General features: G+C 44.6%; 1 protein-coding gene across 1 annotated transcript; it reads left to right on the forward strand.

Annotated features, from left to right (window-relative positions):
* Positions 1 to 5,231: 5,231 nt before the first annotated feature.
* LOC111818981 (zinc finger protein 250-like) lies at positions 5,232 to 14,512 on the forward strand. The gene is made up of 6 exons (XM_023741654.1): positions 5,232 to 5,309; positions 8,646 to 8,721; positions 9,057 to 9,183; positions 9,276 to 9,331; positions 9,889 to 10,002; positions 14,375 to 14,512. The coding sequence occupies exons 1-5, from the start codon at positions 5,278 to 5,280 to the stop codon at positions 9,961 to 9,963; spliced, it is 366 nt and encodes a 121-aa protein (XP_023597422.1). The 5' UTR covers positions 5,232 to 5,277; the 3' UTR covers positions 9,964 to 10,002; positions 14,375 to 14,512.
* The last annotated feature ends 2,086 nt before the right edge of the window (positions 14,513 to 16,598 follow it).

Below are 16,598 nucleotides of genomic sequence, written 5' to 3' on the forward strand. Positions count from 1 at the left end.
AAATATGTATAAGTATTTCTAAATGTAGTAATGACAGGTTTCATTAATGAAGACACAGATCACGTCCCATTGGTGGACTCTGTCTCCACCCGCCTCTCACAGTGCAGCCCATGGCAGACACTCAGCCAAGTTCTTCCATGAACTGGTCTGCTTTCCTGTATGGTCTGCTGTTAAATTTTGTTTTATTAGAGCTTGGCAGCATACTACTGACAACCAGTTTTATTACAGAAAAGGTCAGTAAACATTTGAACACTTGTATATGAAAATGCTTCACTCATCTTTAAGTTGAAGTACTGAGTATTTTGCAATGAAAAAATTATAATGTAAGAAAATCCATACATTCAATTTAAAGTAATTTTCTTCATAGTTTTTATTCTTTTTAAAGCTGCCCTTCTATCAGATCTGATTAGATGTTGCTTCAACAGCCAACACACACTACAAGGGGAGTTCCTACTAACGGTACAAGTACATAGGTGATCCTACGCCATATTCTTGTTCACTTGCTGATTGCATAATTAGAATTCTTTTCAGTCATTTTTTCTTGGCATGAGTTTTTTTCAGTCACTAGTCCATTTTGTAAGGATTAATTTAATTAAAACTAGAGACTATACTCTGTGTGACCATGTAACTGACCACACACCAACTTCTAATATATTTTTACAACACCCTCATGTACAACCTTTTGGACATATATAATTGCTTCTGTGGAACTGACAAATGTTGAGGTCATCACCAGTCAGAACACAGATCAGATTCTCTTTTAGAGGAAGGGATTGAGAATAAGTATACTTTGAAATTTCGTGCCTGCCATGCATGATTTGAACAGGAAATAGTCACATCCCAGGCAGTGCACCATTGACGTTGCATTCATCATCAAAAAGATCATTTCAAGATCTATCCTGAAGTACAGCGCCATCAGTGATAGGATAATATCCATTTGCCCACAAGGAAGATCAGTTAATAAGACTTATTCAAATTTACACACCAACCACTAAGGCCAAAGATGAAGAAATTGAAGATTTTTACCAACTTCTGCAGTCTGAAATTCATCAAACATGCAATCAGGATGCATTGATAATTACTGGTGACTGGAATGCGAAAGTTGGAAACAAAGAAGGATTGGTAGTTGACGGCCTTGGTGATAGAAATGATGCCAGAGATCTCAAGATAGAATTTTGCAAGACTAATGACTTCTTCATTGCAAATACCTTTTTCCAACAACATAAACGGTGACTATACACGTGGACCTCGTCAGATGGAATACAGAGGAATCAAATCGACTGCACCTGTGGAAAGAGACAATGGAAAAGCTCAATATCATCACTCAGAACAAGGCCAGGGGCTGACTTCGGAACAGACCATCAATTGCTCATATGCAAGTTCAAGTTGAAACTGAAGAAAATTAGAACAAGTCCACAAGAGCCAAAGTATGACCTTGAGTATATCCCACCTGAATTTAGAGACCATCTCAACAACAGATTTGATGCATTGAACACTAATGACCGAAGACCAGATGAGTTGTGGAATTATATCAAGGACATTATACATGAAGAAAGCAAGAGGTCATTAAAAAGACAGGAAAGAAAGAAAAGACCAAAATGGGTGTCAGAAGAGACTCTGAAACTTGCTCTTGAACGTTGAGTGGCTAAAGCAAATGGAAGAAAGGATGAAGTAAAAGAGCTGCCAGAAGATTTCAAAGGGCAGCTCGAGAAGACAAAGTAAAGTATTATAATGACATCTGCAAAGAGCTGGATTTAGAAAAGCAAAAGGGAAGAACACGCTCGGCAGTTCTCAAGCTGAAAGAACTGAAGAAAACATTCAAGCCTCGAGTGGCAATACTGAAGGATTCTGTGGGGAAAATATTAAAAGATGCAAGAAGCATCAAAAGAAGATGGAAGGAATACACAGAGTCACTATTCCAAAAAGAACTGGTCGACATTCAACCATTTCAGGAGGTAGCATATGATCAGGAACTGATGGTACTGAAGGAAGAGGTCCAAGCTGCACTGAAGGCATTGGTAAAAAACAAGCCTCCAGGAACTGATGGAATACCAATTGAGATGTTTCAGCAAATGGATGCAACACTGGAAGTGCTAACTTGTCTATGCCAAGAAATTTGGAAGACAGCTACCCAGCCAACCGACTGGAAAAGATCCATATTTATGCCTATTCCAAGGAAAGGTGATCCTACCGAATACAGAAATTATCGAACAATATCATTAATATCACAAACAAGTAAAAGTTTTCTGAAGATCATTCAAAAGCGGCTGCAGCAGTATATCGACAGGGAACTGCCAGAAATTCAAGCTGGATTCAGAAGAGGATGTGGAACCAGGGATATTATTGCTGATGTCGAATGGGGCCTGGCTGAAAGCAGAGAATACCAGAAAGATGTTTACCTGTGTTGTATTAACTATGCAAAGGCATTGGACTGTGTGGATCATAACAAATTATGGATAACATTGCGGAGAATGGGGATTCCAGAATGCTTAATTATGCCGAGGGCACTACATAGATCAAGAGGCAGTTGTTCAAACAGAAGAAGGGGATACTGCATAGTTTAAAGTCAGGAAAGGTGGGCTTCAGGGTTGTATCCTTTCACCATACTTATTCAATCTGTATGCTGAGCAAATATTCCCAGAAGCTGGACTATATGAAGAAGAATGGGGCATTAGGATTGGAGGAAGACTTGTTAACAACCTGCATTATGCTGATGACACAACCTTGCTTGCTGAAAGTGAAGAGGACTTGAAGCACTTACTGATGGAAGATCAAAGACCACAGCCTTCAGTATGGATTACGCTTCAACATAAAGAAAACAATTCTCACTACTGGACCAGTAATCAACATCATGGTAAACAGAAAAAAGATTGAAGTTGTCAAGGATTTCATTATACTTGGATCCACAATCAGCACCCGTGGAAGCAGCAGTCAAATGAAATTGCATTGGGTAAATCTGCTGCAAAAGACCTGTTTAAAGTGTTAAAAAGCGAAGATGTCTTCTTGAAGACTAAGGTGCACCTGACCCAAGCCATAGTGTTTTCAATCACCTCATATACATACGAAAGCTGGACAATGAATAAGGAAGACCAAAGAAGAATTTACGCCTTTGAATTATGGTGTTGGCAAGGAATATTGAATATACCATGGACTGCCAAAAGAACGAATAAATCTTGTCTTGGAAGAAGTATAGGCAGAATGCCCCTTAGAAGCAAGGATGGTGAGACTTCATCTCACCTACGTTGGACATGTTACCAGGAAGGATCAGTCCCTGGAGAAGGACATCATGCTTGGTAAAGTAGAGGGTCAGTGAAAAAGAGGAAAACCCTTGATGAGATGGATTGACACAGTGGCTGCAACAGTGGGCTCAAGCATATCGATTGTGGGGATGGCACACCACCGGGCAGCGTTCCGTTCTGTCGTACATAGGGTCACTATGAGCTGGAACCGACTCGATGGCAGCTAACAATAACAATAGTGAGTGCACCATATGAGTGAAACGATCAAGGCCATTACAGTTATGGGCAAGGAGACCCCAGAGGGTTGTGGTCGTCTGTGAAGGTGTCATTATGTTTTATCATCTCTACATTTATTTGAGGTTAGAGAACACATTCCTTGATGTTGCTTTCATATCCTCACTGTGCACTCAGTCCTCAACATATGAATTAAATGTTGCCCCACTGCTCTCTTCATGATCAATGAGGACCTATCAGACAAATTTCAGAGACTTCTTTCAGTCTTTATAAAAATCAATGGTGATGATGACGGATTATTTAACTTTTAATAAAGGGCTCATTTAATTCTTCCAATACAATTGAAACTGATATGGAAATATTTACATATACGTGATAAAATAATTTATATTAATAACATCATCTAGTTTTCCTGATACATTTTCAAGTAAGTTGCTGACACCATAGAATACTTAGTATTTCCTACAGACAAGGACGTTCTTTTAACAATGAAGTCGTCAAAATCAGGACATTAGTATTGATACATTACTGTAACTTAATCCTCAGAGGCACTCAAGTTGTCCTTATAATCAAAATGATCTAGTTCTGAATCACATGTTGCATTTAGTTGTCCTGTCTTTTTAGTTTCCTCCAATCTGGAACAGTTCCTCAGGCTTTCCTGAATTTTCATGAGTTTGACACTTTTGATGATTACTGGGTTATTTGGCTTTTAAAAAGATAGACATATATCTCTAAGGGGCACAATTACAGGTATTCTAATGGAAAGGCTCTAAGAAAAGGGAGGGGGAGTTTCCTTTTGGGCACCGCGGAATATTCAGATTTTTAATTTCTTTTTTTAGATTTGTATTTACCTTTACAGTCCTCATTTACACCGCTCACCCTCTGAAATCTCCAAGTTCCAACTGCCTAGCTGAAGACAGGCTTCCCCCCGCCCCTTTCCGCTCTTCTGTCCTTCCTCCTTCTTCTTTGACTTGTCTCTTAATCTTACCATACTCATTTGGCCCATATTCCTTACCTGCCTGAGTCCCACCTAACCTCTGACCCATCCTCCCTCCCTCCTCCCTTCCACACACAGCCGTGCTCTCCTGGCAGGTTCTCGCTCTGCATGCGTGGCTTGGCTGTGTTGGAGGAAAGAGGGGCAGCCAGAGGGAGGCGGAGCGTCAGGAAAGCGACTTGAGGTTGGGGCCGTCTCAGGCACTAGGCACGTGCTCCAGGAGGGACAGTTATTTAACCTCTTTGTGCCTCGGTTTCCTCACTTATAGGGATAATGACAAGACCTCTGGCGGGGTGCTGTAAGGATTAAATGATTTAAGCATTTAGATCTGTGCTGGGCACATAGTGAACGCGAGCTGAGTTCTTAGCTTAGTACCATTCGCAACTGCAGTGAATGGAGCCACGGGCCAAAGGGGCAAAAAAACCTCATTGCGGTCGAGTCGATTCCGACTCAGAGAGAGGGGTGAGGTGTCCTAGGGTAGGAAGGGCTGAGCCCATGGCCCTGGGGAAGGTCAGCCTCCAGGAGGAGGAGGGGGCGCTCCGTGTTGAGGTCGCCTCGCCCTCTGCCCTCTCCCACACGAAGCCCCGGCGGAACGTCTGAGGCCCTGTCACTCGCCGGGCCGGCCGGAGGGCTAAGACCAGTACTCCGGAATAGAACGGGACCACCGATACAGAGTCCCCTTGTGACGCCTAGAGCGACTCGCCAGAACCCTGGGATTCCATTGGGCTGTGAGCTGAGAGCGGGGCGGAAGTTCGGGGCTGCAGTTCCAGTCCGGGGGGCTGAGCTGTCTCCACCGCTCTAGGCTGCGGCATGAGCGCTTTTCCCTCCCTTGGCCGACCTGGGTGAGTTCTGGGCCGGGGGCGGTGGGCGCGGAGGTATCACAGTGGTTCTGTGGCGGGCGGGACGGATCTGGGCTCAGGGGCATAAGGACACGCCCCGAGGCCTCACTGACCCGGGGAAGACGCGCCTGGGACGCGTTGAGTGCCCAGTTTGGGGTGAGGGATGGGCAGGAAGAGAACGGGGCAGCCGGCTGAATAAAGAACGCCTTGCTGAAGAGGCGGCGCTGGGGCGTGGTCGAATTGTGTGATGAACCGAACTGTGGTTTCCTCAGAAGAGAGAAAAATACTTTCCATTCAGCAGGAATAGAGGATAAATTTGTGCAAAGACGCGGTGAAGAGGCCTCGGTGGCTGGGGGTAAAGGCCGGAGATCACACATCCCAGCGCTAGAGCAAGGCCAGCATTCATTCAGTAGGCGCTCAGTAAACGTTGATCTAATTTAAGAGTTAAGATTTAGTTAATATTTTTTGTTTGCGGCTTGAAGCACTATGCTAAGCACGTCTTACACATTGTCTCATTTAGTTCTCAAAAATAGTTACTTAAGGAAAGTGGTGATGTTATTCCCTTGTGGTGGTCTGTGGAGAAACTCAACTCACCTACCTGAGGCCCCTGCGTTAGTAGGTGGTGTAGCCAAGACTGGAACTTGTTCCTGATGGGGTCCAGAGCCTGTGCTCCTAATAGCAGTGTCGCTTGCTTTTCAGATGAGTCTGGAAGTGAAGGCAGGTGCATTAGGAAGGACAGCTTTTTTTTTTTTTTTTTAAATTATTCTGCTTTAAGTTAAAGTTTATAATTCAAGTGAGTCTCTCTTACAAAAATTTATACATACATTGTTATGTGACCCTAGTTGCTCTTCCTATACTGTGACAGCACACTCCTCCTTTCCACCCCAGATTTACCATGTCTGTTCAACCAGTTCCTGACCCTCTATGCCTTCTCATCTCGCCTCTGGACAGGAGCTGCCCATTTAGTCTCATGTATCTACTTGAGCTAAGAAGCACATTCTTCATGAGTATCATTTTATGTCCCATAGTGCAGTCTAATCTTTGTCTGAAGAGTTGGCCTCGGTAATGGTTTTAGTTTTAAGCTAACAGAGAGTCTGGGGGCCATGTCTTCCGGGGTCCCTCCAGTCTCAGTCAAACCATTAAGTCTGGTCTTTTTACTAGAATTTGAGTTCTGCACCCCACTTTTCTCCTGCTCTGTCAGGGACTCTCTGTTGTGTTCCCTGTCAGCGCAGTCATTGGTGGTAGCCGGGCACCGTCTAGTTCTTCTGGTGTCAGGCTGATGAATTTTCTGGTTTATGTGACCCTTTCTGTCTCTTGGGCTAATCCTTTCCTTGTGTCTTTGGTGTTATTCATTCTTCTTTGCTCCAGGTGGGTTGGGACCAGTTGATGCATCTTAGATGGCCACTCACTAGCTTTTAAGACCCCAGACACCACTCCCCAAAGTGGGATGCAGAACATTTTGTTAATAAACTTTGTTATGCCAGTTGACCTAGATGTCCCCGGAAACCATGGTCCCTAGACCCCCACCCCTGCTACTCTGTCCCTCAAAGTGTTTGGTTGTATTCAGGTTGCTTCTTAGCTTTGGTTTAGTCCAGTTGTGCTGACTTCCCCTGTAGTGTTTGTCGTCAGGAAGGACCACTTTTGATATACAAAGAAGATGAGCAGCAGGGGCCAGTTGAAGGCAAGTGCTGGCTGGGGACACGAGGGCTGCCTTTGACACAGGTATACCTCAGCTGGAGATGACATGAGACCCAGGAGAAATGAGTTGGGTGGGCTGTGTATCAGTAAGCTGCTACTTAGAGAAAACTCACCCAGCAGTTGCTTAAACGATGAAGATGGGACAGACAGGATTTGTTCGGTTTGTTCTGGGATGTCAGGGGTCTAGATTGTGTCTCTGAAGTTCTCTTGTCTTTCCCTTGTGGTCACTCCAGACTCCTTGTTTCCTCAGGAGGAAAAGTCCCTCCTAGAAGCCTCTTGCGAGCTTCCCTTAATGTCTTATTGGCCAGAACTGGGCCTTGTGTTTACCTCTAGAGCCCAGAGGAATGGGCACATTTGTAATTGAATTAAGAGATCTGTTTGCATGGAGGGGCTGTGGAAGGAAGAGACCAGCTGTTTCTGCAGAGGTCAGTTGGGAAGGTTTTCCTGGGAATGACACCTCACAAGTGTCATCTGTCAGTGCTAAAATAAAACCAGATCCATGGTTTTAAATGTCACCTGTATACTGACAACTCCCAACGTATATCCAGTCAACCTCAACCTCTGTCTTGAATTTTGGGCCTTTGTAGCTGAATGTCTTAATTCTCCACTTGTAAGTTTAATAGACATCTTAAACATAACATGTACAAAACAACTTTTAATTTTTGCCTCTCAGCGTATACTCCTGCAGTCTTGTCCTTCTGAGTAAATTGTAATTTCATCATTTCAGTTGCTCAGGCCAAAAATCTGACCTCTTTTCATCACCTCTCCTACCACCACTCTAAGACACGCCATCTCTAGCTGGATTATTGCTAAAGCTTCCAGCTGCTTTCCTGCTTCCACCCTTACCTCTCAGTGTGGTCTCGAACCAGCAGCCAGAGAGGCCAATGTGTCAAGTCATATCACTCTGATCAAACCTTCCAGATGCTTCCTGTCTCATTCAGAGTACAAGCCAATGTTCTTCAATAGCCTACAAGACACCTTACCCTCCTCTCTATTGCCCTCCCCTCCTCTGCTTCAGCCCCTCTGGTCCCTCTGCCCTTCCTGGAACACACCAAGTAGGCTTGCACCTGAGGACCTTTGCACCTGAGCCTCCCCTTGCCTGGGATGTTCTTCCAGTGGTGTCCTTATGAAGCCTACCTTCACTCTGTCCAGTTATCTGCTTTGATGTTGCTTTATCAGAGGTGCATTCCCTGGCTTTCCTACATAAAATATCTCCTACGTACCTATTGCTACTTTTTGTGCTGCTTCGTTCTTTCTAGCCATTGTCATCACCTGGCATAGGCATGTCTGTCCATCTCCACGTTCATTTATGTATTACAGGAGCTTGTCTGCTTGTCTCAACTTTGTAACCACTGCCTCGACCCTCATTGGTGGACTGAGTTATGCAGCTCATTGTCTCCCCTGGCCAGTGCATTCTGGGGGACCTGACTTTCGTGTGGTGAACTGACCTTGTGATGTTATCATAGTAGGGGCTGCTGGGGAGGCCTGATTCTAGGTGCGGGGAAGGGGTGTGGTCCCAGAGGCAACCCAGGTGCCTAGCGCACCTGCCCTTCCCAGAGTTTTCAGCAGCCCAGATCTGGGTCCAGGCCCAGAAGTCTCAGGGGAGCAAGTCAGTCAGGCACCATCACACTCTCCCTCCAGCTCTGCTGCCTCCTCAGGACAAGTTCAAGAGATCCCAGTGATGGCCGTTAAGCAGCTCTTTCCTCTTGGGCCGCAGGTGAGTGGTCCTCTTGGAGACCCCAGCATTGCCCCAGCCTTGGTGTGGCCTCCACCCTTCCTTAGCTGGTCCTAGTGGAATTGAAGTCCCTGAAATGTGCTCCGCACTGTGTTTTCCCAGTCCCTAGACTGGGTCCAGTGGAAGGCAGGGTCGGGGTGTCAAAAGATGACTCAACGTGGTGTCTGCCTTGAAGAACCCACTGTAGAGGGGAAGATAAAACTTGGTACATGTACTCAGAGAGATTTTGCCCATCTTCAGCCTAGTGCCTCCTCCTTTCCTTTAAGGACCCTACCTAGGCCTGACCCCAGGGTTGCAGCAAGATCTTGTCATTCCAGGTTGCAGTGACTTTTGAGGATGTGGCTGTGCTCCTCTCTCAGGAGGAGTGGGACCGCCTTGGTCCTGTTCAGAGGGACCTCTACAGGGATGTGATGCTGGAGACCTACGGGAACCTGGTCTCACTGGGTAAGGCCTCTCCCCAGGACTCAGCTCCATGAACAGCTTGGGGACCAAAGGCTCGTCTGGGGCTGGAGGCTCAGAGGCTCCTCATCCCCTAGGTCCAGAGACAAGTGAGATGCTTACCCTGGTCCAAGGCAGGCCTGATCTGTGCAAGGTGAGCCTGGGAGCCTCCCTTTTTTCCTCATAGGAAGTATGGAAGGAGAATATTACTCACTGAGCACCTAGTATATTTGTATCTCCTGTGTTAGTCTTCGTGTGTCTTCAGGGTAGGTGGAGGGTACACAATTCATAGATGAACCCAAGGCGGACAAACAGCATCACTTGCTCATGTTTACATAGGCTGTTGGTGGAAAATTTGGGATATGAATCTATTCAGGTTCAGAGCCCTGTCTTCCTTGTACTGGAATGTACTGCTTTCTTTAGCCCTTCTGCCTGAGTTGTGGACCTCTCTGCTGGGTATTAACACCTCCTCTAGCATGAGTCTTCTACCACAATGTGTTCAGACCCCAAATTCTGTGCTTTATCCACGTCTGCTGGAAGAGCTGGGTCTTGATCCTTCTTCAGCTGGGGCAGAGGCCTAACTCTGTCTCTCGGGTTTGGAGCCCAGGTGGCTGAGGAGGTCATGACCAGCACAGAGATGCTGACTACACGGGCAGGCTCTACCTGGACCCGGGATGAATCATCAAGTGCTTCTTCCTTTTTCTGGATCAGGATGTCAAGGCTCCAAACCTGATGTCATCTCTCGGCTGGAGCATGGAGAAGAGCCCTGGGCTCCATACTTGCTGAGAACTGAGGGATGCAGGATCTGGAGGCACAGGAGTGATGGTGAGTCTGCAGGAATACCCTGTCTCTCCTTCCTCTGCTGGCTGGTGCTGCAAGCTTCGCCAGGCCCTTCTCTGTGATCTCCAGACCAAATCTCTGGTCACTTCCAGGAGTCTGCTTCCGTTCTCCATCTCTGTCTTTCCTCTCCTCTTCTTGTTGTTAATGGCCCCTGTTCTGTGTCTATAAGTGGATTCATGTTTTCCTTACCCTAGAAAACCTTTTAACCCCAGAAATGAGCTCAGGTGTTTTTCGTGGAAACTGGTTCCCTGCCCTGGCTGCCTCCCGGTCCCTCACTTCATGATGCCCACTCCTTTTCAGTCCTTCCTGGTCAGGTTGGGGACATTACCAGGAGAGACTACCTGGAGGGATGCCTCTCTTGCTGTGTCACTTCTTCCTGCCGTCATTCACTCTCCAGCATTCATCTCAGGCTGATTCTGGACCTTGGGGAAGAAGATGAGTTAGACAGGGTTTCTTTCTGTTTCTAGAAAGTACTGTTAGTGTAGGGAGGGATTTGGGCAGGTAGACAGTAAGCGGAGCAGAGTCCTGTGCTCTGTGCAGCCATGGCAGCTAACATCTACTGGGTATGTTTGTGCTCAGTGTGTGCCCAACACTGTGCTGGCACGGTGAACTTACATAGTCCCCCAATCACCCTGTGTAGTTAGAGCCCAGGAGACTGAGGCACAGAGAGGTTAAATCACTGGCCCAAGCTCATATGGCTGGCCAGGGATAGAGCTTGGTTGGGTCCCTGGCAGACTGGTTCCAAAACTCATATATACATTTTTTTCAACAACAGCATTATTGAAGTATAATTGACATTCAGTAAGATGCACATATTTAAAGTGTACAATGTGATATATTTTGGCATATGTGTGCTTGTGTGAAAACATTGCTACAATCACGATAGCCAACATAGCTGTAAAAATGATGTGGTGGGGGTGTCTGACCTCCTCTAACTTCACTAGGGGGAGAGAGAATCACCATCAGCATCAACAGTCCAAGGCTGATTCCTATGAGGCAGAGGTCAGACATGCCTCCTCTCTCCAACCTTTTTACCAGTTCTGAGAGGCAGCCATTCCTCTCATGGCACTCTCTACTTCTTTATTATGATAATTTATTGCAACGGTCACACAGAACTCATAGACCATACTCACAGTTATGGAGTTTATTAGAGAGGTAACAGGTTACAATTCAGGATGCAGTTTTTCTGTCAGGACAGCCTCTTCTCAGCTGTGCCCACAGGCAGTCTCTCTCTGTCCCTCAGCCCCTCGGCCTGGCCTCTGCCCTGCTTGGGCAAGTGTTAAAAGCTCCTCACCTCTACCGATAAGTCCCTAGAGATAAAGTCCCCACTCCGCTAATAAGTCTTAGCCTGAAGGCACTTAGTTCTCTAGCTCTGTGGGTCGGCAGGCCTAGCTCCACCAAGTACCTGAAGGCATCCCACTCTGCCAGCAAGCCTCCTGCCCGAAGACTTTCAGTTTTCTTGCTCTGTGGGCCAGGAAGCCCACTGTGCCGTTTCCTGTTGGTCTTCTAGTTCTGCTGCCTCTGCTGCTGCTGTTTCCCTGCTGCTGCTTCTCCTCGTCTCCGGGGTTACAGCTTTCTCTCTCTATCTCCTGGGTCTAGGAGGTTCTCAGCACAGGGATCTGGGGTCCAAAGGATGTGCTTCACTCTTAGCTCTTCTTTCTTGGTAGTGAGGTACCCCCCTTTCTGCCCCTGGGATGGCTCGTTTTAAGCCTAGTGGGATGCCAAAACTGACCAATACCCTTGTTAGGGTTCCATATACCTTATTTGCATGGTTCTACCCCCCCCACAAGGGTACCATGCACTTTATTTGCATTATTAGTAAGCTATCCAATCCTCTTGGTGGGCCACAAGCACTTCATTTGCATAGTCTCACCCAATCATTTGGTGGGAGTCACAAGACCAATCTGGAAAGGTGTGCATCCTGAAAGGGTTGTATCCTTTCACTATACTTATTCAGTCCATATGCTGAGCTATGGCTGCTAACCAAAAGGTTGGCTGCTCCTTGGAAATCATATGGGGCAGTTCTACTCTGACCTGTAGTGTCACTATGAGTCAGAATTGATGACAACAGGTTTGGTTTTTGATTGGTACCATTTCACATTCATATAAGCTTTGTATGAGTTCCAGTTGCTCTGCATCCTTGCCAACACTTGCTGTGTTCAGTGTTTTTAATTTTAGCTATTCTCATAGATATGTAGTTAGTTAATTATGGTTTTAATTTACATTTCCTGACAACTAAAGGTGTTGAACATCTATTCATGTGTTTATTTCTATCTGTATATCTCCTTTGGTGAAGAGTCTGTTCAAATCCGTGCCTATTTTTTTTTTAATTGGGTTGTTTTTCTTATTGTTGGGTTTTGAGAGTTCTTCATATATTCTGGATACACGTAAGTTCTTTATCAGATATATGCTTTGCATAGATTCTCTGCCATTCTTTGCCTTTTTTTTCAATCTCTTAACAGTGTCTTTTAAAGAGAAGTTTTAAATTTTAATGAAATCCAATGTATCAATTTGTTCTTTTATGGATTGTGTTTTTGGTGTCATGTCTAAGCAGTTTTTGTCTACCCAGGTGTAATGGTTAAGGTTGTGTGTCAGCTTGGTTGGGCCATGATTCTCAGTGGTTTGGCAGTTATGTAATGATGTAGTCATCCTCTAGGATGTGATCTGATATGATCAGCCAGTCAGTTGTAAGAGGAGTTCCCTCAGGGGTGTGGCCTGCATCCAATATATATATATATGGACAATCTGGCAAAGCTCATTTGCTTGCTCTGGATTTTGTATCTGGTTTGTCATCATCTGACCTCCGGTTCTTGGGACTTGAGCCAGCTGCCTGATATATTGCCTGCTGATCTTGGAATTTGTTGGCCTCTGCAGTCCACGAGCCAGTAGCCTGCCGACTTACCTGCTGATCTTGGATTCGTCAGCCTCCACAGTCCATGAGCCAGTGGCCTGCCATTGGACCTGCTGATTTTGGGTTTGTCAGCCCCTGCAGCTACGTGAGTCAGCCAACTTGGGACTTGCCAGCCTCTACAACCACGCGAGCCATTTCCTTGAGATAAATCTCTCTCTTTGTCTCTATACATATATGGGTGTATGTACGTATGTATGTATATATATATATACACACACACCCATTTCACTGGTTTTGCTTCTCTAGAGAACCCAGCCTAAGACACCAGTTATCTCACAGTCTTCACAAATTTTCAGGCATTTTTGTCCATTGGGAATGTGTGTATAGGAATGTTGGATACATTTGTCTTTTCTGTCTTTTGCTGTTCCTGGAATTTGAATGAGTAGGTTGCTTCTTTGTTTCTTTCTGATTTGCTCCTGTGAAACCAAATTGTTCAGATAACTCATTTTTCCCATCATCCATTCTTTTTATATGCTTCATTCATTATGAGTCATTTATCATTCATTTATTTTTCAACAAATGTAATACCTATTATGTGTAAGCCCCAGAAAAATACGTTGTTTACAAAATATGCAGCAATCACATGACCATTAGAGGTGGGAACTTCTAAGCTTCCTTTCCCTTCTTTCTAATCACCTTCTTCACCTCCCTGAGAATTATTCTCCCTCTGATTGTGTGTACTCCTGTTCCTGCTTCATGTGTTCCTGGTTAGCCTGTTTACAGATATAAGTCTTTAACCTCAGGGTCTGTCTAATTTACCTAGTGCTGCTGTAAAAAAATACCACAAGTAGGTGGCTTAAAGAACGGAAATTTATTTTCTCACAGTTCTGGGGCCTAGAAGTCCAAATCGGGGTCTTGGCTCTGTCAGTTCCTTCCTTGTCATTAGCCCTGGGTGTGTATTTTTTGGTTTCTTGGTGTTTCTCACATGGTGTCTTCTTCCCCCATGTATGCTTCTCTTTGTGTCTAATTTGCCCTTTTTATAACTCAAAAATGATTAGGTTTAGGATCTACTCTATAGTGGTATGATCTCAACTGATTGATAACATTAGGTTAGAGTGCATTATAAAAGATGAGTACATTACATTTCATTGTGGAAGCTAATCTGCTCTGCCCAAGGCCAGCTGACTTAATCACACGGTTAAATCATAGTAGCATATAGCCAGAATTTTAATACATATTTTTTGGGGATACAATTCAGTCTATAACAGGCTTCCCCCCTCCCCATTCTCCCTTCTTTCCTTCCTTCCCACACGAGCTTTCATTGCTTCGACAGCTGTTTCTTTTTCCTCTTTTCTCCCCCTTCCTCCCAGTGAGTTCATGTTCTGCATTCTGAGAATCTGTTTTCCTCCCAGGAGATATTTGTTTCAGATAAATTTTCCTGTTTCTGCTCTAATTCTTTCTTTCATAGTAAAGTACAAGTGACTCATTTTATCTTCATTCTTTCAGGTTGTGATTCCAGAACTGAAATAAAGGAATTGACTCGAAAGCAGGAGACTTCTGAAGAAATGAGGTCACAGAGAGCAAAATCAGCACATGTAAAGAATATTTCCAAGGAACCTGATTTTGAAGAGATGAGTAAAGCTGAGGGGAAGTTAAAGAATTACTGGAGAAAATCTTCAGTGGAAGAACTTAAGGAATGCTTCTGCCAGAAGCAAATTTTCAGACCAGTGACAGTGACACATGTGAAAACCCCCACAGGAGAGAAAGGTCAGAAATTCAGTGCAGTTGGGGAAAATTGCACCGTAGACTCAACCCCTGTCGAATATCTTAGAGTTTCTAGAGTGGAGTGTCTCCATCATAGTATATCACGTGTAGAAAACTTTGAACAAAATAAAGACCACATTGACCTCCAGGGCATCCATCTAGGAGAAGGAGCCTGTCAGACAGATGTGTTTACAGAAGTGCCCAGACAGAGCTCAGTTCTTAGTGAGAATCAGAGGATTATTAGTCCAGAGAAACCCTTTGAGTGTACTGACTGTGGAAAAACTTTCAGTCAGAACGGAACTCTTGTTCAGCATCATAGAACTCAGACTGGAGAGAAACCCTATGAGTATAACCAATGTGGGAAAACTTTCATTCAGCACTCTATCCTTAGCAAACATCAGAGAATTCATGCTGGTGAGAAACCCTGTAAACGTGTTGAATGTGACAAAGCTTTCGGTGCTCGTTCATACTGTATTCAGCATTGTAAAATTCACACTGGAGAAAAACCCTATGAGTGTAATGAATGTAGGAAAGCTTTTAGTACACGCTCATCTTACATTCAACATCTTAAAATTCATACTGGAGAGAAGCCCCATGAGTGTAATCAGTGTGGGAAAGCTTTTAGTCATAGCTCTAATCTGATTCATCATCAGAGAATTCATAGTGGAGAGAAACCTTACAAGTGTGAAGAATGTGGGAAAGATTTCAATAGACAGTCACACCTGGTTCAGCATCAGAGAATTCATTCTGGAGAGAGACCTTATGACTGTAATGATTGTGGCAAAGCCTTTAGTGCACGGTTATCTCTCATTCAACATCAGAGAATCCATACAGGAGAAAAACCCTATGGATGTAACGAGTGTGGAAAATCCTTTAGCCTGAACCGAACCCTTATTGTCCATCAGAGAGTTCACACTGGAGAGAAACCCTATAGGTGTAATGAATGTGGAAAATCCTTCAGTCAACGCTCACAAGTTATTCAGCATAAGAGGATCCACACTGGCGAGAAGCCCTTTAACTGCAATGAGTGTGGAAAATCATTCAGTGCTCGTTTATCCCTTATCCAACATCAAAGAATTCACACTGGAGAGAAACCTTATGGATGTAATGAGTGTGGGAAAACCTTCAGTCAAAAGGGACATCTTATCCAGCATCAGCGAATTCACACTGGTGAGAAACCCTATGAGTGTAATGAGTGTGGAAAAGCTTTCAGTCAGAGTTTTAATCTTATTCACCATCAGAGAACACACAATGGTGAGAAGCCCTATGAATGTAATGAATGTGATAAAGCTTTCAGTGTACTTTCTTCCCTTGTTCAACATCAGAGAGTACACAATGGAGAGAAACCCTATGAATGCCACAAATGTGGGAAAGCCTTTAGCCAGGGCTCCCACCTTATTCAACATCAAAGAAGTCACACTGGAGAGAAACCCTATGAGTGTAATGAGTGTGGGAAAACTTTTGGACAAATATCTACCTTAATTAAGCATGAGAGAACACATAATGGGGAGAAACCCTACAAGTGTAGTGATTGTGGGAAAGCTTTCACTCAGAGTGCACACCTTATCCGCCATCGAAGAATTCACACTGGAGAGAATCCCTATGAATGTAGTGACTGTGGGAAGGCCTTCAATGTTCGCTCCTCTCTCATTCAACATCATAGAGTTCACACTGGTGAGAAGCCTTATGAATGTAGTGAGTGTGGTAAGGCCTTCAGTCAGCATTCACAATTTATTCAGCATCAGAGAATTCACACTGGAGAGAAACCTTATGTATGCAATGAATGTGAAAAATCCTTCAGTGCACGCTTATCCCTTATTCAACACAAGAGAATTCACACTGGAGAGAAACCCTATGAATGCAGTGAATGTGGAAAATCCTTCCGACAAAGTTCTCACCTTATTCGACATCAGAGAATTCACAGTGGAGAGCAACCTTATACATGTAATGAATGTGGAAAAACTTT

The sequence above is a fragment of the Trichechus manatus genome, unplaced genomic scaffold, assembly GCF_000243295.1.
Source record: "Trichechus manatus latirostris isolate Lorelei unplaced genomic scaffold, TriManLat1.0 scaffold00185, whole genome shotgun sequence".
Taxonomy (NCBI): Eukaryota; Metazoa; Chordata; class Mammalia; order Sirenia; family Trichechidae; genus Trichechus; species Trichechus manatus.